At 37.4% G+C, this 22,839-nt stretch overlaps 1 protein-coding gene across 1 annotated transcript in view; it reads right to left on the bottom strand.

Annotated features, from left to right (window-relative positions):
- Window positions 1–4,668: 4,668 nt before the first annotated feature.
- Window positions 4,669–22,839, bottom strand: part of CWC27 (CWC27 spliceosome associated cyclophilin) — a 93,605-nt gene continuing 75,434 nt past the window's right edge. Inside the window, exons 13-14 of the mRNA XM_009098177.4 lie at window positions 21,546–21,649; window positions 4,669–5,081 (exon numbers count right to left, since the gene is read on the bottom strand). Of these exons, the coding sequence (XP_009096425.2) occupies window positions 4,919–5,081; window positions 21,546–21,649 (267 nt within the window). The 3' untranslated portion in view covers window positions 4,669–4,918. The remainder of the gene's footprint in view (window positions 5,082–21,545; window positions 21,650–22,839) is intronic.

Raw genomic sequence — 22,839 nt, forward strand, 5'->3', positions numbered from 1 at the left:
ACCAGACAACAATTGTAGGTTACAATCAGCAGATCCTCATTCTGTGGCCAGATGGGGTACAATGCTATTTTGGTATGCATTTCAGGAATAATAATTAAAAAACAAAAAAAGCTATACAGAGGAAGGGTTAAAAACATGAAAAAAGTTTAAATATAAATTTCAAGCCTACTCTCTGAAGCTTTGGCTTCATGTTTTTTGCATTTGTAGTATGTACAGAATCTACACAGGCACATAATAAAAGAAAATGCAGCTTCAGCTTTTGTGTGTGACATATCTGGTGGTTTACAGATTCTTCAGCTCAGCCCTGGGAAGCCAGGAGACATAAAGAGAGCTGGAGAAGACAGTGGGGCAGAGGCTAGCTATAAGTGCAAAAACAATTGAAAGGTTGAGGAGGGGGAGGACATAAATTTTTTGTCCGGCCCTTGGCAATAGAGGCTGACAGGGAAGGAATGATGATGAGAGAAGTGATGATGAAGCCTGTGGAGACAGAAACCAATTCTTATGTGTCTGCATGAGATGTGTATGAAAGACCTGCCCAAGTGTGCAGTAGCTTTTAAAACCCACTCTTCTAATCTGTGACTTATAAATGAAACTTGTGCTGTGTGAGCAGGTTCTTAAGAAACCAAAAGAAGTGAAAAATTAAATGGAAAACCCCATCTGGGATGGATACAGAAGTGGAAGTGAAATCCTACTAAGTACTGTGAAAATGAATTCAGAGGAATATTTTGATGTGACAGCAGCTGAAGTGTACAGGCCTCTTACAGGCTGTGTGCCACCTGCCCTGGGTACCTTGGAGACCACAACATATCCATCAGAGCTCCCCATTGGGCACAAGGTGTCTGTCAGTTTGCATGAGGAATTTGCGATTATCAAGCTGGAATATGCACATCTGCCCAGGATAACTGACGGGAATCACTCTATGGAACTCAACTGGGAAGTAGCCAACTGCTGGTACTTGCTATACCAGTAGGGCAGGAATGTACTGTCAAGGGATGATCAGATGCATTCAAAAACTTTTCAGTTTACATTCTCTCTGGTGTATGCACGTCATCAGGGACTTCATAAACATAGTCACTATATGATCAGCTCATTGTTTGTCACAGTGGAAGATGTAAGCAAATACCTATATCTGTTATTGAGAACACACAGGTAAGAAGTCCCCTCATCTTCTAACAGCCCAAATCTGTCATCATTTAAGTAATGACAGATGCACATGTCTCTGCCAGAATGAGGCAGAGTCTGGAGCTATCCTTTCTGTCTGAAGCTAGTTTTTATGTTGCCAAAACATAATTGTTGTCTTTTGCAAACTTGATGTCCTCTAGACGAAAGCAGACAACATCGCTGTGTAGTTATTTTAACCATTATAGTTCAGACACTCTTCTGCTGAGGAAAGGAGACAGTATGGGAAAAACCTTTTCCCTAACCTGCTCATGCTGGAAGCCAGCAGCTAAGGGAAAGCTACATAATATGGCATTGCAGATTACACCCCTAGCAGCCTAGACCTGGTGGCTATTTGACAGAAATAAATCAGGCTCTGTTGTATTTCAGGGTTTCTTCAGCTCCAAAGCAAAAAAAGGGCACATTGTACTAGTTGTCGGCATCACTGACAGCATTTGAGACAAACCTCTAAACTCTTCTCGAGGATCTGCTATTAGCAGATGTGGCCTAGAAGGATCTTATCTACTAAATCCGGCTGGTTTGGAAATGAAAATATTGACTTTTTACAACATTTACAACATAATGGTATCTGCAAGGATGAAAACCTTTTCCTCCACCCCTTCTTTTCAGCTATGAAAATCACATCCCGTCTTGCAAAATGAAAGGCACCATAAATGTTTATATTTAAAGAAAGGCAGGCATAACTGGAGGGAGTGTCTCACAGAACATTTGCCAACACTGGCCCACCGTATTGGTAACAAAGATGATGTATTGAAATTGCAGGTTAGCTGCCACAAAATATTGGTAGATCTTTGCTAGATATAACTCAAAATTCAGTCATAGTCTGGTCTTAAAAGGCTTTCAGCTTGATGTAGTGAGTATTCAAAAAAGCAGGTGGTGATAATGGGGAAGTAGAGTATACCCAGCAATTTTAAAACCTGACTTGTCTACAGAAATTATTACATATCAGCACTGTGGTTTGCATCTTCAAGCTGGGCAATCTGTGCTCATAATTAGCATTTTTAGGAAGTAAAGCTTTCCAAGCAACTGTTAAGACACTACTTTTTTATTGGTAATGCATACACAAATGTACGTAGCTGTATGTTACAACTATGTAGAGATTATGTTCATGTTTAGCATGAGCAGATGAGGTGGTACCCATAAGGGTGAAACATGGAAGATGTTTAATAAAGATTTAAGAAAATATAATCATTCAAAAATCTCATTACCATATAACAAATTCTTTCTTCAGCCACAAAACCAACTGTTACTTCAGTTTTCAGCCTCTAACCTAGCTCAATATGACTCTTTCACAGAGAAGGAGACACCTGCCCACTCACTTTCAGAATTGACAAAAGGTGTAACTCTGAGCACACACATTTCACACTCTATAAAAAGAACACTGCAATGCTGTACCACTCAACATTTTATGTAATTACAGCAATGCCAGATGATGAGTGAAATAGGTTTGAGTTAAAATAATTCTGCTAGCCTGGCAGTATGGGAAACTTTCAGTATTGTTACTGGCAGAATAAGAGGGCTGGTTACCTGAGACACTGCAAAGTACTTGTTTCAGACAAGTGTAATTATTTAAACTTCTTTCTGTGAGGTTCTTAGTCCTTGGTGTTGACTTTACTTGAGAATGTACTTCTGACATAACCTTTTCTTAGCTTTGCTCCAAATATCTCCTAAAGGAAATACAGAACTACTTTTGCTTCAGTGAAATGAATAAAATTTAGCCACTATAGCCCATTTCTAGTCAACTTCATCAACTCAGTTGACTAGTTGTGATAATCTGATTTTCAATGCACACTTACCAAGAAAATGTCAACATAGTTACTCTCTTGTTCTTGTCAGGTTACCAGTCCTGTGCGAGGTCCAGAATTTTCAAGCCTCTTCCAACTGGGCAGAGTCCTAACCCTCGAGGTAACTTTTCTTTTTGGGCTTCTCTAGTGCTTAAAACTGGGAATAATCTTATACAGCTTACTCAGAGCTGATGCAGGTAGTCGGCAAAAATATTCAGCTAAGAAGGGTGTTAGTCAACTTGTCCATTTATTGACTCATGCATCCTTCTTTAACTTGCAGGAAAAATATGTAATTAGAACATTTTTTTATTCCAGGGGCAGTAACTGTATTGGAATTGATTTTCAAAGTTCTTTTCAGATCTAGCCCTCACTTTTCCCCATGTTCATCACCTTTTCCTCCCTCCCATCTCCACCAGAATGGGGGTTTGATATGCTCATTTCCTGTAATGACTGATTTAAAATTTTCTCCACAAACAAAGTAATGAATAGAGGTAACAGCATGCGACACTAGATGTTCTTCACTTTGCCAGCAGCATCCCGACAGAAATGACTTAATGATTAAAACCTTTGACTCACTAGTTTGTGAATGATCATGTTAAGGAATGTAACCCCTCTTAACTTCTTTACACCATGGCACAGTATAATTCACTCAGCCTAAGAGGAGGATAATGACAGCTTTATACAGGATCTCACTTCACACCTCCAAGTTTTCTCCTTATCTCAAAGGTTGCACTTTGCATTTAAGCAATAGTCTGTATTAATCTAACCTCTGATATTTGGGCCACATCAACCCACCAATGCAGGTTTATGTATCTCACACCTCAAACCCTATCAAGAAATTTGGCAGTAGCAGCTTGATAAGGACACCATACCTTACAGAACTTGTTCTAAAAACAACATCAGCAAAAACACTCTCTGGTCGCACTTTTTAATGACCTTGTTCACTCTTCTTTAGCTATTGGCTATTTGGGTAATTCATGTTCTTGTGGCAGCAGAACTGAAAAGTCCTGTTTATCTGTAAAAATATTAACATTCAGGGTTGTAAAATATGAGGGAAATCTATAAACTAGAAGCTTGAGCTCAAGTGAGTTCAGTTTTAGATAACAGAATAATTGTTTAAAGCAGGGTTATGTTTTTAAAGAGACTGGTCATATTTGCTTTTGTTTCTGTACTGGATTAATGACAAACCAATCTTCATTACCTGCCACTTTACAGTGAAAACTCTACCAAAGGGATCTTTCTGGTATTGCAACAAGTGGTTTAAGCAACCATTACAGCATATTCAGATTCTCTTTTTTATTCACGTGGTATGGATAGTGAAATAACACATCTAAAATGTATTATCCCAATTCCCAAGATGGGATCTGTACTGGAATGGGTATTTCAAAAGAAGGAGCAATAGCCAGATTCTCAAATTAAACTTACCTTGTTTCAAGAAAGCTGTGACCATTCTAAAAAGTATGGCATCATCTTAATTCTGTGTCAGAGTGGTTCAGGCAGGCAAAGGTTACATGTCTTTTAAAGAGCAATGAAAATAATTAAAATTGTACTTTCATGAAATCTTAAAAGCCTGCAGATGGGGTTTCCATCTTCTAACCTGATCCTCACTTAGACAAATTCACATTCATTATGTTGAAAACTTTTTGATTACCATATTTTGATTAAACAAAGATTTTGACTACTGTAATTAAAATACGGACAAAAGTCAAGTCAGCTGTTTTATTAAATACATCATTCTAAAAACCTTTAGAGAGGTTGGATAATAAATGCAGTGAGAGCACTTGACTGCACAACTTAAGAAACAAATGATAGCTGTGCTTCAAAACTGCACGACAGGTTCTTGAGAGATTCCTTTTCACACTTGTCCAGTGGTATTTTTAGAATCAGCTTACAAAAGAGCCAGTGCTTTATTGCAGTCACTTTCCAAGGCAGCTCTGGCTAACTTTACACTCCTTTTATCTCCTTTCCTTTTTTTCTCTCATTATCTTCTTGCTTTCTTCTCTTCTCCTCTTAGTTACAGGATTCCGTGGATCATAGATCTCAAAAGTATCTTCATCCTGCATGCTTGCATCTTTTACCTTTCTGCTTCTGTCTTCAAACTGAAGCACATGTGACATCCTACAAAAAAAAAAAAACAAAAAACAAAAAACAAACTCCAACTCAGTGAAAGAATGGAAGCTACAATTTGTAATTACGATATGCATGGTAGAATTTCTGATTTATTTTTGGTCATAGCAAAAAAGAACTGAAAAGAACTGACCTGGGTTTCTTTTGTTGCGGTTTTTTTTTTTTTTAATTTCTTAGAAGACCCTAATATTATTAGGGTGATAATTTTCTAAAGACTCCTTTTAAAAAATACAGCTAAATACAGATAGAGTTTTCTCTAGATTTTATTTCACATACTAAACTCTGTTTTCTTGTATTTTTCTATTTAGCATATCTTCCAAAATGTATGGTAAATTTTCTCAAGTTTTGTATGGTGAATGTTTCTCAAGTTTTCCTGTTAGTCACTTTAGACACGTTTCACCAGGGTGGAGGGTTTTACAAAAGTGGTGAAGAGTTTACATGGAAAATGCTTGAAGTAGGTACACAGAAGATCAAAAGGGGAATGCTTCATGTCCTGCTGCTTCACATTAACTTGGTTCAGATCATGCTTTTTAATTCTCAGAATACCAGACTAAACAAATGCCTTGTTCAATTCAATATTTTTCCTACTGTTCATTAGAAATCTTCCCCCCATTAGAGATTTCCTAATTTCAGCAAACATCACTGTTACATAATGGAAAAGTGGTGCATGTGAACCTCAGGAGGTTCAACAAGGCCAAGCACTAGATCTTACACCTGGGCAACTGCTGATAACAACACATGGTGGAAGAAAAAGGGATTGAAGCATCTCTGCCAAGAGGAATTTACAAGTGCTGGTGGCTGAGATGCTTGACATGACCCAGCCATGGGTACTCACAGCCCAGAGAGCCACACATGTCCAGAGCAGTGTGGGCAGCAGGGCAGGGAGGGGATTCTGCCCCTCTGCTCTGCTCTGCTGAGACCCCACTGCAGTGCTGCATCAGCTCTGGGGTCCCAGCACAGGAAGGACATGGATCTGAGTCCAGAGGAGGCCACCAGGATGATCAGAGGGATGGAGCAGCACTCCTGTGAGGACAGGCTGAGAGTTGGGACCATTCAGCCTGGAGAAGAGAAGGCTCTCAGGAGATCTTATTGCAGTACATAACAGGACTTACTAGGACTGACGGTGACAGACCCTTTAGCAAGGCCTGTAGTTACAGGACAAAGGGTAAAGGTTTTAAACCAAAAGAGCATATATTCAGAAGAGATAAGAAAGACATTTTTTAAGACAAGGGTGGTGAAACACTGGAACAGGTTGCCCAGAGATGTGGCAAATTATTTCTTCAGGGCCAGCTCATGTATCTAGGCAAAACCCACACTTAACCTTTGGATTCTCTGAGATCAATTTCAAAAATGTCTTTGACTTTGATAGGATAACTTAAGAACTATACTGATCTGAATCTAAGCATATCAATCTTTATAGAATGTCTTTGTCAACAGCCTTCGTTGACAATCCAGGAAAACGGGCAGGTTTCAAAAGGAAAGTTTTGTGGCAAATGAAACACTGCTTTATTGGTCTCTTGCAACATGTATGACATTTTGAACTAAACAGTTTCCTAAGAGCTTTAGAGCAAATCTCCATAAATAAAAAGGGGAGGGAGAACCAGCTCAGTTACTGCATTAGATTACAATATAGTACTATTAAAGAAATCAGAAAAAAATCAAAGCTACAGACCATACATGATCTGCTTGAATGCTTTAGAAAATTACTAAAAACAAAAATTGAGAACTTTCATCACAACTGATTCTTGACATATGTGTTTCATAAATACTTAAGGAGTTGTTTCCAATGTAAAAAACTTAGGTAGTTTATAACCCTGTCCACACTACTAACACCCAAACTTGTTTTTTTAGTCATCTCTACAATTCAGAATAACATAATGTACCATCAGAGTGACTCATGGTTGCATATTTGTAGTTTAATTATAAAAACATTGTCTCACAGTGGAGGGACTGAAGTAATTTATTTTAGCTAACATGCTTTCTGCATTTGTCATATTCTTCTCAACTTATTAAAGATGAGCACACATATCAAATCCCTCTGTCCTAGTATGAATAAAGTACAAGCCTAAGAGATGGAGTCATTCCTCGGTGCATGGTTTTAAACTGTATTATAGGAGTGTAAGTAGAAGTGTAGTCACACTTAGTCCTTTCATCAACTCAGGTTTTCCAAGAATACTATAGCATTGGACATAACCAGCAGGATACAACTAACAAAAATTAAAAGTAAATGCATCTCTAATTCTTGGGTCAGGCCATACAGTGCCCCAAGTAGTTTGCAAATTAGATGCAGTAGATTCAGACAAAGCAATATTTTCTTCTCCCCAAGAGCTGAAAGAAGTCATAGTCTCTGACTCTTATTCATAACTTTCCACTAAGACACTCCCAGCTGTGATTAAAAATAAGCCAATATTAAGAAACTTTTTGATATTCCCAGAATAAATTTTAGATGCAGCATCTCAGAGGTAAAGCTAAATAAACAGACTGCAGTGGAGATTTTAAGAAATATTTTCCTTCTGTGACCTTAAATTTATTTTAGCAAGTCACTCATCTTCCCAGGTAGATCAGTTCTGCACCTATATGAATGGTGAATCACAGTGAATACTGTTCTTCAAAAGCAATTAATTTTTTTTTAAGGAACATAGGAAGCATTTAATAATTATTTCTATATTAAGCATTTGAATTTAAATTAATCTTACTCAAGTTCCTCTAACTGAAGTTTGCCTTTGCATAATTTTCCAAGTGCAGAGTTAGGGCGTAGTTCCACAAATACAAGTTTCATAAGACTTTTCCTTGTTCAATTTATAGCTCTCTTGCCTTCTGCATGCTCCTGGGTTCAGTGAGAAGCTGGCTGCCCAGTCATGTTTCTGCAGTCACTGTGCTGAAAGCAGTAACTTTATCTCTATGTCTCTGGTCCTCAGGAACCCACTAACTTGTGCTTATCACTGATTGTTGACAGCTCATTTTATATAAGAAAGACATTCAAGTCCATTTTTCTTCCAAATTTAAAGGATGAGAGGTAATCAGTTCTACCAAGTAAAAGTCAAAAGAAAACAAAACCTCAATTTTGCAGCTTAGTTTTTATGCTGAAAAGTTGTAAAATAAAATAGCTTGCCAAAACTCATTACTCTGCATTTGAAGTACCTTGTTGTGCAAGTTGTTGTTCTTCCTAAATAGAAGACACCATCACAAGATTTCTGTTAGATGCTCATAATCTTAACAGAAATTAACAAGCAATCTTTGCATGGAATTATTGCTGAAAAGGTTGATTTTTACCCTAACTAGATGACAGCATCCTACAACTTGACCATGTAATGGGGGAGAAGCTGTCCTGCATTTCTTTCCCTTCATATTACTAAAGAACACTCAGTAGCTGGCTCTATTCTGTATTCCAAAAATGGAATGTCTTGAAACGTTAGACTGAAATACACAAATTAATTTAAGACAGTTTCAGAAACAGCACAGGATTTCAAAGGTACAATGATACTCTTGTGGCCTAGTGATATTCTCAGGTCAGTAAACACATCAGGCTCTTTTGAACTACTCTAGTGAGACGGTACTTGTAAGAAAAGATATGATATACTGTAATCCCTCTGCTTTTGAGATGTGTGAGCCAGGCACTGGATCTGAACCATATGCCAGCTGCTGACAGGTGGTAGTCATGTTAAGTGTAGCATAAAAAGAAGTCCCGTGGTCCAAAAGCTCTGGCCTTTCCAGAACCCCTTTTTGGGAGAAACTGAAGTGGCAATCAGTGAACTGAATAATTTTGAATCTTGGCAAGAGTAAGGAAGCACTATGCTTTTGCTCTGCTGATACAGCTGAAACTTCCAGGTACACTCATGCATCAATGATTTTTATACTAACTGAAATGAAAGTGCAAAGCTGTATTGCCTAAGACCACACTTGTTTTTCAAACTGATATAAGCTGTTGTTTGCTACCACCCACCTACTGTCCCCTTTGACCTTCCTTGCACAGATGGCCCTACAGAACAAACCTCCTGGTGCGTGGAGGTAAACCTGGGACATTATCTTGCACTCAACTACACCAGCATTTTAAAAAGAAAGTCATCAACAAGTGTGAGCAAAAGTTACATCCTGCCAATTCTGTTGTAAGGGTAGTAGTTTCTGGCAGAGCAGCAGTAAATTCTTAAGCAGTTTTAGGCAGGTGCTGCACTTTGGAGAGGCCTGCATAAAATATTGCAGTTGGTACCATACTCCTTCTTTTTACACTAAATGCATACAAAATAAATAAAGCAACTAATCATGTTGCCATAAAATGTAGAGTATCATAATTTTGAACATTATGGCTGTGTTTTATGATAGTTATTGGTTCTTTCCATCAAGTTGCCTTAAATGAATGCAGAAGGATTAAGAATCTGTGTCAAGAAATTCAGTTGTATTGTATAGGCTGTCTAAAAAATGGGACCAATATGAACCATAATTACTAGCAGTACCATGTGTTTCTGAGCTGAACATTGATTGCAAGTAACAGGCTTCCTATTTTCTCAATTTCATAACGCATCCATATTTAAAACAAAAAAAGTGACAGGTACTCAAACACTACTGATTTCTGTAAGTTATATTCTACTTAATGCTATTTTTTCCTCCAAATACAGTAAACATTGAATTGTAAGCAAAAATCATTAACGTAGGAAACATTCTAGCACTTTTCTTCCACCATCCTCCAGATACCTAGGCAGTGGACAGAAAAGCAATTCAAGCAAACAGATGAGAAAACAGATTAGAATCCACAGATCAAAGCAAAGGAGATCTCTCTCCCAAGGAAAAAAAAAATAGGCTGTTCTGGAAGAATGAACTCACTGGCACTCTCTCTGCTCCCAGCAGAGTAGTGGGTGGCACAGGAAGAAGAGAGACATTTGTGAAACACTGAGAGACAGTTAAGAGACCACAAAAATAAATTGAGGAAGGGAAAGACTAAAAAATATAAGAATGAGAAACAGAAACAAAGAGATTTATCGAAATGTAAATCAAGTGAAGAAAATTCTCAAATCACAATTAAAAAGAAGTATAAATTTTGAATCAGGGCAAGAGAACAAGGGTATGAACAAGGCAAAAAGAATGTCAAGGCCATAAAACAAAGGGAATTTTAAAGGAGGAAATACATTACTAACATCTAACCTTTTTCCATTTTTTAAAAAATGTTTTTAATCGAGATGCTACAAGCAAAATAAGCTTCTTGGATCCCACTGCTGTCATTATTCCTTGGAAAAGTGCGTCCAAGAACTTTACAAATAATTTTGTAAACACAATGCAGCAGAAGAGCAGAAGTGTTTGTGTCTCTAATGAAATCTGCAACTATCACTAAGTGTTCTGTGTAATACAACTCTTGTAAGCAAATTTTGTAGGTTCTGTTTGCCCTGTCTCAACATCCAGATTTGTTTTCCTTCTTGTGTAACATAACCCATCATCTCTCTTTCCATGCAAAGGAGTTTTGTAATCCCAGTTTCTCTCCCTTATCATTAAAAGAAAATTAAAAGAAAAACAATTTTTTACCAAGTACTTGAAGTAGTTTTTAATTCTTACAGCAATGAAGGTTGATATCCCAAGTACCATGACAGACCCAGTCTCAAAGATGGATTAATCTCTTTAATTATCACTGTTTCATACATCTGTCTCAAAAGAGATGTTTGAGAAAACAAATTCCTCAAGTATTGTTTGTCTCATTAACTCATAATATTGGAGCTGTGCTAAATTACCTACAAAAGCCTGTATCCCTTTGTAGCACTTGATATTTAAGCCTTACACTGTATCACATTTCCACCATGCCTAGTTTGCTGAACCAGGTGTGATTTCACTTTAAGCAAGTTAAAAATCAAAGAACCATAGAAACACTGAAGTTGGGAAAGACCTTTTGGATCAAAAAATTTGACCATTGATCCAGCACTGTCAAGCCCACTAAACTATGTCCTGAAGTACAACATTTACATGCCTTTCAAGTACCTCCAGGAATGGAGCCACTTCCCTGGGCAGCCTGTTCCTATACCTGACAACCGTTGTGGTGATGAAAATTTTCCCCAATATCCAATCTAAACCTCCCTTGGCACAGCTTAAGGATGCATGCTCTTGTCCTATCACTTGTTAACTGAGAGAAGAGACTCACTTCCACAATACTTTCTAGGAATAATTTCTGGTCCTAAGTTTCTGCTGTGATTACTACCCCTAAGAGTTTTCACTCTTACTTTTTTTCAGTACTTGTTTTCATCATTCCACATTCCTTGTTTATTTTTCCTCATCTCCCTTCCTAATGATGGGCTATCTCGCCCCCTTTTTTAATGCTTTCATAACACCCTGTATTTTTCATGTTTATTGACTTGATATTTAAAAAAAGAAATAAAATTTGCTATTTAGATCTAGCAAAATCCAAATAATTAGTTATTCTCTGGAAGTTTTAAATGCTAAAAATGCTTAGAAGAGTATGATAGTTATAAATAAACAGTTATAAATAGTTATAAAATAGTTATAAATACAGCTATGCACCATACTGCAGTCCACTTCAAATGTTAAGTAGTCACATAAAATACTTTTTAATAATATTGTTTCAATCCATATTAGTGATTATGATACTGATTTTACAGAAATTTAAAATTTTACTATTGCTATAAACACCGCTTCACCCTGCACTCTCCTGAGGTTAGGACCCAGAAGAGTCTATTACAGTTTACAATATTTAAGCTTTCAGCTCTTTGTGCTGATTTTGACTGGGGAAGAGTTAACTTTCTTCACAGTGGCTGATGTGGGGCTGTGATTTGGATTTGTGCTAAACACAGGGTCAATGATATTGTGATGTTTTTGTTATTGCTGAGCAGGGCAAACACAGAGCCAAGGCCTTTTCTGCTTTTTGTATGGTCATGGTGGTGAGGGGACTGGGAGTGGCTGGGAGGGGCCACAGCCAGAACAGGTGACCCCAGCTGACAAAAGGGATATTCCAGGCTGTATGGCATCAAGCTCAGTATATAAAATGGGGAGAAGAAGAAGGAAAGGGAGACGTTTGGAGCGATGGTGTTTGCTTCCCAAGTACTGTCATGCAGGATGGGGCCCTGCTGTCCTGGAGATGGCTGAACACCTGCCTGCCCATGGGAAGTGGGGAATTAATTCCTTGTTTCACTCTGCTTGTGTGCGGGGCTTTTGCTTTCCCTTTTAAACTGTGTGTATCTCACCCCACAAGTTTTTCAGGTTTTACCCTCCTGATTCACCCTCCTGGTGGGGCAGTGAGCGAGCAGTTGCCTGGGGCTTGGCTGATGGCTGCATTAAACTACGACAACAGTGGAGGCATTACTGCTGCTCTTGCACAAAGCAAAAATGTCCCCAGTGTTAATCAAGTAAAACTGATGAAAACATGCTTTAAAACTATTATACAAAGTCAGCCCGTACACTTCTGATAACTTTAACTAGCCCTTTGAATTGGTACATTATAGTTACTGGAGGATTGAAAATTGGCTTAACCTCTCTAGAATAACCAGCAAGTTTTGGATTCTCCACAGACCAAAGAACTAATTTATAATTTCTCTTTGTGTTGGCCTTCTAAGAGAAGGGGAAATCACCTTAACTATGAAAAAACTCACCTTACTTGTAATAATCTCTGGGAAAATGTGATGACTTTTCATAGTATCAGGAGAACTGTGTTAAACTGTGTTGACTTACTTTTCCAAGCAATAAATATTTTTCTGAATAAAATTCAGTTATTGTATCTTGAGTTATCCTATCCTATCTTGATATTGCTTCTGTTCTATACCAATTAATACGTATAACATATTTGCACTACATCCTTGACTCTTTAACAAAAATGTTGAGTAGTTTGATGTGAGAAGATGGATGCTTTAAATAGACAACTGCTCCTGGTACAGTAAACTGGTATGGAAGACAAAAATGCAAATTCCAGACAGCACACCAGTACAGAAAAGCTCTACTCAGCATTTACTACAAGGACATGGGAGCCACCATAGCAGAACAGACCAGAGATCCATCCATTCTAGCATCCTGTCTCTGGCAATAGCTTGTACAACATCTGATACTCTGAAGTCAGTCAGCAAATCACCACCCCAAGTTAACACAAGCAGTCAGGCATTATTGTATCAACACAGCACAGCGCTGGAGTGAAAAAAAAGAGAGTACTTCTAGCACAAAAATATTCAGATTTTCAAAACATTCAGATTTCTCTGGACACTCTTCCTTCTCTTTTGCCCTTCCCTCTCTCATTCTGAATATATCAAAATCCTTACTTAAATTTGTCATTCAATATGATGAAGTTGGGGTGTTTGAAAAGGTGTATAAATATACAGGAAGCTTAAGACAGGGTAATAAAGTTTTAGAAGATTATTTCTTCATTCTTCACTAGATTTTCTGGCAATAAAACCAGTCAGATTTCCAGACAGTAAATCTAACACTAGATATCCCTTAAGTGAAGCATGGATCATCTCTGAATTTAAGTCAAACAGTAGGCAAAATTCAGATTCCTAGTCCAAATAAGCTCAGATACAAGGAATTAGCAAAAAATAAACAACCAAAAAACTCCACATTAAATGTTCTGAGTTTCTCAGACATGCTGAACAGCTAGAGGCCATCAATATACAACACCAGCAGAAGAATGATTTGTTAATTTGAATTACTGACTGAAGCAGTGGGGTAGGGGGTGGCATTTACAAATCAAGCAAGGTCTGACCATATTCTAGCAGTACAGAGGTGAAGGTGGAGACAAGACTGGACTGAAAAGAGAAAGATTTACGGCAGAAGGGTTTTTTTCCCCCTTCCTTTAAAGGTTAGTGGCAGTACTAAAACCCAAACAAACGCTTATTTTTTTGCCAAACAGAAAAGAAACCTCTCTTTCCAATGTGTTTCTAATACAGACCTCTGGCATTCATTTATCCTTTGTAACAATCAAGTAAGTATTTTGTCAACTTTTTAAAAATGTAGTTGAGTAAATCAATGGCCTTAGCAGGAGAGACCTAATATAGAGCCAGTTTTTCCAGACTAGTGAAGGAACGCTGGCTCAAGTCTGGATGGGAGGAGGGGAGCAAACATGGCTTTAATCCATCTTTGTGCCTTGCTGGCATAAATTAGAGGAGCACTTTTTCAGTCATTCCCCAAGCTAGCATCAGCATGTAAAACAGACTGCAGCTTAGTTTTCAGGAGTTTTCTGTGTTTGTCAGTTAAGCTTCTGCAACTGAAGTGGCAAAGACTGGTGCTAATCTTGAGGAAGCCATATTTCATAACCCTAAATTTGAGGTTATGTAGGAAAAAAAAAATCTGTGTTTTATAGAATGTATATAAAACAAGGTTTATAAAAGAAATATTCCCAATATTTTAGGTGTCTATCCTGAAGAACTTCACCCTGCAAATTTCAATAGTATATGCTGCAGTAAACAGGGAATCCTGGAAATAAAATGAAACACATTATCAAATGTAGAGGGATTAAAAATTAAAATTGCATTGTGTGTATTGTGATTTAGTTCTTAATAGAAATTAAATATTGTAATATAAAAAGAGTCTGGCTAACTTCAGGATTTACCTGATTCTAGAATTGCTATTTCAATTAAAAAATACCCAAGCCCAAAACAATTCTAGCCAATACTCTTCAACAGACATTGAAAAGTGATGCCTTGATACTGTTTTAAGACCCAAATTGCCCTCTGTTACAAAACCTTTTACTGTGAGAATACAAGGTAAGTAAAATATTGTGGGTTTCCACTCCTAACTGTGCCATATTTTTCATGAAATCAATTATAAATATTCTGAAAGGAAACCTCCTTGTATTATGAACAAAAATGTTTCTTAAAGGAGATACAGGGCATAACTATTGATGGTGGATAGAGAATATCTTCATTTAATATACAGATTTATTTTCTGTGTTCTAAAGTAAAATGAAACTATCACTTCAAACTGGGCAAAAAATTGTACACTCAAATTGCAATTATGGTCCTGGCAAAAAGAACTCAGCATTAGCATCCAGTATTCCCACAATATTTAAGTGGCCTCAGTGAAGTTTTCTGAAATTCAGAATTGGGAACAGACTACAGTATCTGACTTATATAAGCCAGGCTGCACTTTAAATGATTAGCACTGAACTTCTGTGAGTTTTCTGTCCACAGAATCAAAAAATTGATAAAACCAGACCTATTCCTTTCAATTTCTGCTAAAATCAGGTGATCGGATCTATGTAAAGCATCACTGTACAGATCAAGATATTTTATGACCAAGAAGAAGATTTGTTTAAAACTTTCTAAGCCATGTGAGATTTTAAACAGTGCCTTTAAAGTACGCATGTCATTACATTAATTTGAATTGGTTTTAATCCTCATTATCTTACGTGAGGTTTTTTACAAATAACTTAGAGGACAATAGTTTTGACAACATTAGTAATTACACAATATAGACATGAAACCATCCATTAAGCAAGACATTCTTTTTGTTTAAAGTAGAAGACCTTGACTGTCACACAGTTTTCACAACATCCTTTTGTACAAATTGGAAGGTATTTTCAGGTACTGACTTTTTCATTTTGATTTTTAAAAAAAGTCTATTTTTCCTATACCTCAAATTAACCAACATTTAGAATAGTTTAGACTCAACAAAGGTAAGTAACCAGAAGAATTTTAAACTGAAAAACCATGTGAAAAACTACCACCTCATTCCAAATTCCCATTTTGCTCATTCTTTCTAGTCCCACAGTATATCTGAAAGCTGAATGGATTTATGTTATTTCAAATTAAAAGAAAGACCAAGTTTCAGAGTCTAGACATACTTCCAAAAACACTTAAGTGACTTATTTACATTTGTTGCTTAGTTACAGCTGTGACAGCACTCCACAGGGAAGGAAAAAGCTGATCTCTTCTAAAGATTAAGAAGCTTTATGTTTCACATGTAACACCTTACATTCCACCCAGGAAACACTGCAGTGGTTCAGTTATGAAGCACTCGCATCACGTGCTATTAATTAAATGAACTATGTAGCATGCTGGCAGTCTCAGTCAAATTCTGAAAGGCTGCAGAGTGCTTTACTGAGAGGAGATAAAGGCCAGTGATGAGATCTGAATCCTGAAGAAGAAATCCTAGACTTCTAGCCAGGTGCAGAATGAAGGAAAAATTACTGGGCTTCACTGTAACACAAACTCTAAAATCAACTGGGGGTCTACTTGTAGTCCTGACTTGTGAACTGATGGGATTAATAACAGAACAAATCCTTCTTCAGAGGATGATACAGATTTTGGCTGATTCCCTGGTGGCAGCAATCTTAATACACTTCACATAATCATGTCCATCTGGTAAGGAACAACTTTCACATGTTAGTATTTCAGTTTCAACACTGAATATTGAAGGTCCAACAGAATGAATCTGCCATCTTCCATGAAGTCAAAACTGACTAAGTTGCAATGTAAAACTGTATTTATCAGAACACATATTACCAGCATGGAAATAGTTTTCAAGCAGGAACTGAATATTGCCTCAATGCAATGTTCACATTATAGAATCATAGAACGGTGCGGGTTGAAAGCGACCTTTAAAGGTCACCCAATCCAACCCCACTGCCATGGGTCATCTGCCAGCCCTCTGGGCAACCTGTTCTAGTGCCTGTACCCTCTGAGTAAAGAATTTCTTCCTAGCATCTAATTTAGATCTCTCAATTTAAAATCACCACCCCTCATCCTGATCCTACCTACCCAAGTAAAAAGTCACTCTCCCTCTTTCTTTTAATCACCCTTTAATTATTGAAATATCTATCATAATAAGGTCTCTCCAGAGCCTTCTCTTACCTAGCCTGAACAACTCCAGCTCTCTCAGCCTTTTTTCACAGGAGAGATATTCCAGATACCATTTTTGTGTTTCTTCTTCAGACCAGCTCAAAAGAGTCCATGTCCTTCCCTGTGCTGGGACCCCAGAGCTGATGCAGTGTTCCAGCTGGGGTGTCAGCAGAGCAGAGGGGCAGAATCCCCTCCCTGCCCTGCTGCCCACACTGCTCTGGATGCAGCCCAGGACACGTGTGGCTCTCTGGGCTGTGACTGCCCATGGCTGGGTCATGTCCAGCCTCTCAGCCAGCAGCACCCCCAAGCCCTTTTGGGCAGGGCTGTTCCCAGTCTCTGCTCTTGTCTGGGATTGCCCTGGCCCAGACGCATCACCTCAGCATTGATTATCTTTATGAGGTTCACATCAACTTGCTTCTCAAGATTGTCCTGATGCCCCTGGATGGCATCCCATCTTTCTGTAGTGCCACTTGCACTGCTCAGCTTCCTGTCACGGCAAATGTACTGAGGGTGCACTTGGTCCCACTGCCTCTGTCACTGACAAAGATACTGAAGAGCATCAGTCCCAAGAAGTGAATAAATGTGAATGAATGGGAATGTCTTTTCAATCAATCAAAAAAATAACCCATCTGATTTCCTAACCTATGTGTCTTCCATGTCTTATAAAATTCTGTAAACTTGACTGGTTTTGTGCACAATGTATGGTATTTTAGTGGTATGGAGTGGTGATAATTTTGATTTTTCAGTTACAAGGACAAGGACAAGGACAATTGAGTTTTAACTTCAAGAATGGTACTGAAGCTGATTCCTGAACCTTTTTGTGAATTTTTTCTGTGAGACTGTATAAACAATGTTCCTTCCACAAAACCAATATTCCATATAGGAGAGTGCAGATATATTTCTTATATTTCACAAGCATGTAAGGTTCCTAAAAATTCAGCTGGAGAGCCCTGTTTTTAGGAGTAGACAGCCACAGTTTAATGTCAAAGTGAAAAGATTAATATGGTAATGGTTGGTTAGTTAATTTCCACTTATGACTATGCTGGAGAAGAATATAATTACAGAACATATGTATAATATGAAGTTTTGAATGTTTATTGAAATATTCAGAATTCATGTGATTTTGGCAAACTAGAATAGCAGTATGAAAACCAGGATACAATTTAAAAAGTGCAATGGCTAAATTCCAATAAGAGCGATCAACAGTATGGGTACAGGACAGAAGTAAGTTAGGCAACCATTCAATAGGAAAGGATTTGTGGCTTAGAAAGGAATGGAAACCAGGTATGAAAAAAACAGCAAAAAAAAAAGAGTAGTCCTTCCACTCAACACAGACAGACTTAGCTGAGTGCTGTATCTAGTCTCAGATTTCACATCTTGAAAGGAGCACTTGGAACTCTCAGAATTACTTGATCAAAGGGTGTTTTACAGTACGAAATATCACTCTTATCCTATTTGAAGAGGAATATTTTGCACAGATTAACTGAAACAATTTTTGAATGTACTTGATTGCACCAGATTTTTTTATCCCATTGCTGGACTTCTCTATGAAAAATATTTTGTCATGTTCACAGGATCTGCATCATTAGTTTCATTATCTGCAGTTGTAACACCTTCTGGAATGAAAGCTGTGTTTGACTACAATTGCAACTATGTGTTATTATCATCAGAACTCTGAAGTGTCACTACTACCTGAATGGGTATCACATGCATACAATTATATGTGTTACAGTTAAGTCCTACACAAGCTGAGTAGCAGCAGTGTTCTGAATAAGTGTAGCCTGTGCAGTATTTTCTCATTCAAATTCAGGCCTATCAAGTAATCCAAGTGGCAAGTATCAAGAAGATTCTAGCTGGGTCTTCTGTTATGACATATTTGGTTTTCATAATATTAGTCTCTAAGCAAATGACACCTCGCTGCCACTGTGATTCACCTCACCTACATTTCTGGGAAAAGTCTTCTTGGTAAAGATTCTAAGCCAAGAATGTAACTGAGTTCTGACAGATAATCTCCACTTACCTCTGCAGCACTCTATACAACCTTTAAGAAAAACATTAAGAGGAAAGCACAAGCACTAGCAGTCAACATGAAGCCACAAGGAATATAATGGCTGGAAGAACTCAGATCAAGCATCCTTCTAAGGTACCCGGATGCTGTTAAATTGTGTCCACTTATTGTCAGACATTTTTATTCTTTGACCCCTTCTTTGAGTAGATACCATGTTTATGATATTTTTGAATTCTGTAAGGGAAATTGGGTTTTGATTGCTGCAGACAAATACAAATAATCATTCTCACGGAGCAGCAGAAGGTGCAATAAAATGTCTCAGAAAAGATTCTGATATCCCACCTTAAAACTTAGTCTTACGCATTTCTCTTCAGCACTCCTCACAACATTTCCTCAGATGTGTTCTTAGACAGTAAGGTCTGGTAATAATTATCAAACACCATACACACTGTTTACAATAGAGTCATATTTCTTCCTTTTTTATTGCATAAAAAGTAGAATGCTGCTGAAAAGTGCCCAAATGTCTGCTATGTGCCATGCCAATACAGCAGCTCAGCCAAATATGCAGAGAGAAGTTTGCCAAACAAAAGAAAACATAACAAATTGGTAATGGTTTCTATCTTGACAGAGAATGAAAATTATACCTCAATGTGTGGCCACTCATGGACACATAAAAATGTCTTAGAGGCAATCATTTTACCTCAGATAACATACCCTGACAGTAGAGCAAAGCATACTGGCAGGCTTTCACTTCCCAGAAAAACAGCAACCATGATCTACAAAATGGCCTGGAGGAAACATGTTGTTTGTGTGTATCATATATGCATATACCATACATTAATTATATTTAATAAAAATCAAATAAAATGAAGTTATTGTCTTTTGAGAAGTAGATTCAAATTAAGAAAGAATTTTGAAGTGTAAAGTCACTATAGTTATCTCAAAAATTCCTATACAACAAAGGTACTGAAAATGTAAACCCTTAATCTGAAATATGCAATTTAACTTTCTGAGTGCTTCACACAATAATTAATAGCTTTCAGAAGATTTCATTGCTTTGTTAATGTTGTTTATAGCCAATGTGTGTAACATACATTTGACAATTTACCTGGCCTCAGAGTAAATTATTTGAAACCAGACTGCCTCATCTATCTGTGAAGTTAACTTGTACACTTACTGAGCTGCAAAATGCAAGATATTAATTATTGGTCTATTATGTAGTTTCATATTATTTTAAGTATTTGTTTTAGTGCATTTCTGAATGTAGTATTGTTTTCTGAACAAATATACAACTTCATAATCTGAAAATACAGCACTTCTTAATTCAGTAGGAATGACAGGGGATAGCATTGCTAACGATTAGGAATCAGTAGCTACTCAGAAAGAAATAGGAAAGATTTGTTTGAACTCTATAAAAGTATTTAAAAGACTGGTCCTATTACTGTGACAAGAAAATATCTGACATGAAGATCAAGTTCATAAAACATTCATAAAAAGTCCAGATAAATGAATCATATCATGGACATGGGAGGTTTAGACCAGATATTTGGAAGTATTTCTTTACCAAGAGGGTGGTCACTGGACCAGGCCTCCTAGAGAGATCAATGCCCCCAGCCTGTCAGGGTTCAAGAGGCAATTGGACAATGCCCTTAACAACATAGCTTTTGGCCAGCCCTGAAGTTGACAGGCAGTTGGACAGGATGATGCTTGTAGGTCCCTTCCAAATGAAATAATTGGTCTATAATTCCTGGAGGACTTAGAAGCACTTTGGTAGCTCAGAAGGATCTCAAATAGCAGTGAAATCCAAGGATCTTGCAATTTATATTGTATGTTATCTCTCATCCTCAAAGAGCCTGAGGTGGGAAAAGACGCTACGAAGGAAGAAAACACTGTTTGAAGAAGCAACAAAATAATTTTAAAGTCATCTGATATACAGAAATACTGGTTGTTTTAAAACATTTGCCATGAACTTTGTTAAAGTTTCTATTTTATTGGTAATTTTGCTGTAGCTCCAATGGCTTATGCACACAACTGTGAAAAAAACTGTAGGCAGAGACAGCCTATTTTGTTGGACCAGCTGTAGTGTTTGCCTTATAAATGGAGATGACAGATCCTTACAAAACTTTTTTGCTAGGATTTCTTTTCTTTTTTCCAGGTATTTTATGCATTTTTGCATTATGCCTACTTTTATGAGCATTTAACAGCATGCAGCCTAGAGCTTCAAGATCACACTTCAAATCATACTGACTTTTATCCCCTTGATTACCTAAGGTGGGTAGTTAGTATGAAAGATGAATATGAAACAAGAGGGTACACACTGATTCCTTGACTGGGAGGCATTAAGGAAGTAACTTCTGCAGTGCTTTATCAACTTTAGTAATACCCCACTGCCTTGGGGTCATCTTACATTTCAGGTGAGTCAAACTATCTTAATGTCATCCATCACTTAAAAATACCACACTCAACACACAGTTTTAGAAGGATTTAAAAGTACAGAATGCTAAATGTCATCTACTCTCATGACGTATTTTTCAGAGTGCTAAACCAATACCTTTTAGCTGACTCCTAATGGAGCAGCTTCCTTCACATTTGGTGTTTTCTGCTACTCAAGTTTATGCATACCAGCGTGACTACGTTAGTACAGCAAAATTTGTAAACACAGTAAATACAGAAATCCAAAGAAAAAAAACTCACCATCCTTCGTCATTATCTACGTCAGGTTCGGAAAACTCATTTTCAGGAGTTTCTTCAATTGCCTGGGTTAACTTTGTTTTAAATCGGTCTAATAATGCCAGTGTCTGAAATTAAACACATGGTTTTAGAGAAATTGTGTATTTCTACACACCAACAGGCATATGCAACATTTTTATTATTTTGAGAAAAAATACAATGACAATGAGAGTGATGTTTCATATGAATTTGGAAGAAACATTTTAGAGAGGCAAGTGAGAGAGCAAGAGGCGATGGTGGGTACGAGAGTGGGACTGTATGGAGAGCACCAATGGAGTGAGTGGGCAGGCAGTGCTGAGGCAACAAGAGCAAGCAGGGAGGGGCCTGTCAGGTGTGAAAAAGCGCTTCTCTCACCATCTAGTGAAACAAAAAGGAATATTTAAGGAACAAATACTTGTAGCTACCTAGAGAATAAAACAGCTGTATTAATAACATTGCCGAAATGAATTTTACTTTTTGGGCATGCTACTGTCCTGTTTTAAAATAATCTACTGTATAAATTACAAACCATTCAAGTCTTGAAGACCCAGTTTAACAGATACTTACATACTTTATGTTGATGGTTTTTTAAATTATGTGTAGACATTGAAAAAACTCAAAGTTTTTGTCTAAAAAAATGAGCCAGGTTAACTGATTCTGCAGATACAGGTTCTTATGCTGCACATCTAAAGCTCATGCTAATTAAAATCTGCTGCTTTATTCTCAAACAGACATTGCCTGATCTTTCAGAGACAATGAAGTCACCAAATCTCAGATGACACCTGAAGATCATACCATAGTTCTTGTTTCTGATCATCTCAAATAAGAGTTTGATTATACAAAAGTCTTATGTCTGAGCCTTGTGATGGTAGAGGGGGGCTCTTCAAAAAAAAGCAAAGAGCTTATGAATAATTTGCACAGCCCACAGCTTTTTTTTTTTTCTGATATTTGAGACATTCCTGAAAATGAAAGCATCAGGGAGTAAGTGCCTAACTGAATTTATGTGGCAGGCTACATTTGATTTGTAGGTGATAGGTTGGCAACCTATGCTGTAAAACACCTCTGTATGGCTGTGTAGTTTTGTTTGGTCAAGTTTTTCGAATTTAAAAGAATAAAAACTAAACAAGAATAGAAAACAGAAATAGGAAATACCAGAAGTGTTCACTGGAATCAAATTTCCTTCTGGGAGCAATCTTAACTTGAGGAGTTTCCTGGCTTTTGAATTCCTTCAAAAACATATTTTAGCACTGCCAAGGGCAGATTTTGGAGGACTTTTTTT

The sequence above is a fragment of the Serinus canaria genome, chromosome Z (genome assembly GCF_022539315.1).
Source record: "Serinus canaria isolate serCan28SL12 chromosome Z, serCan2020, whole genome shotgun sequence".
NCBI classification, from domain to species: Eukaryota; Metazoa; Chordata; class Aves; order Passeriformes; family Fringillidae; genus Serinus; species Serinus canaria.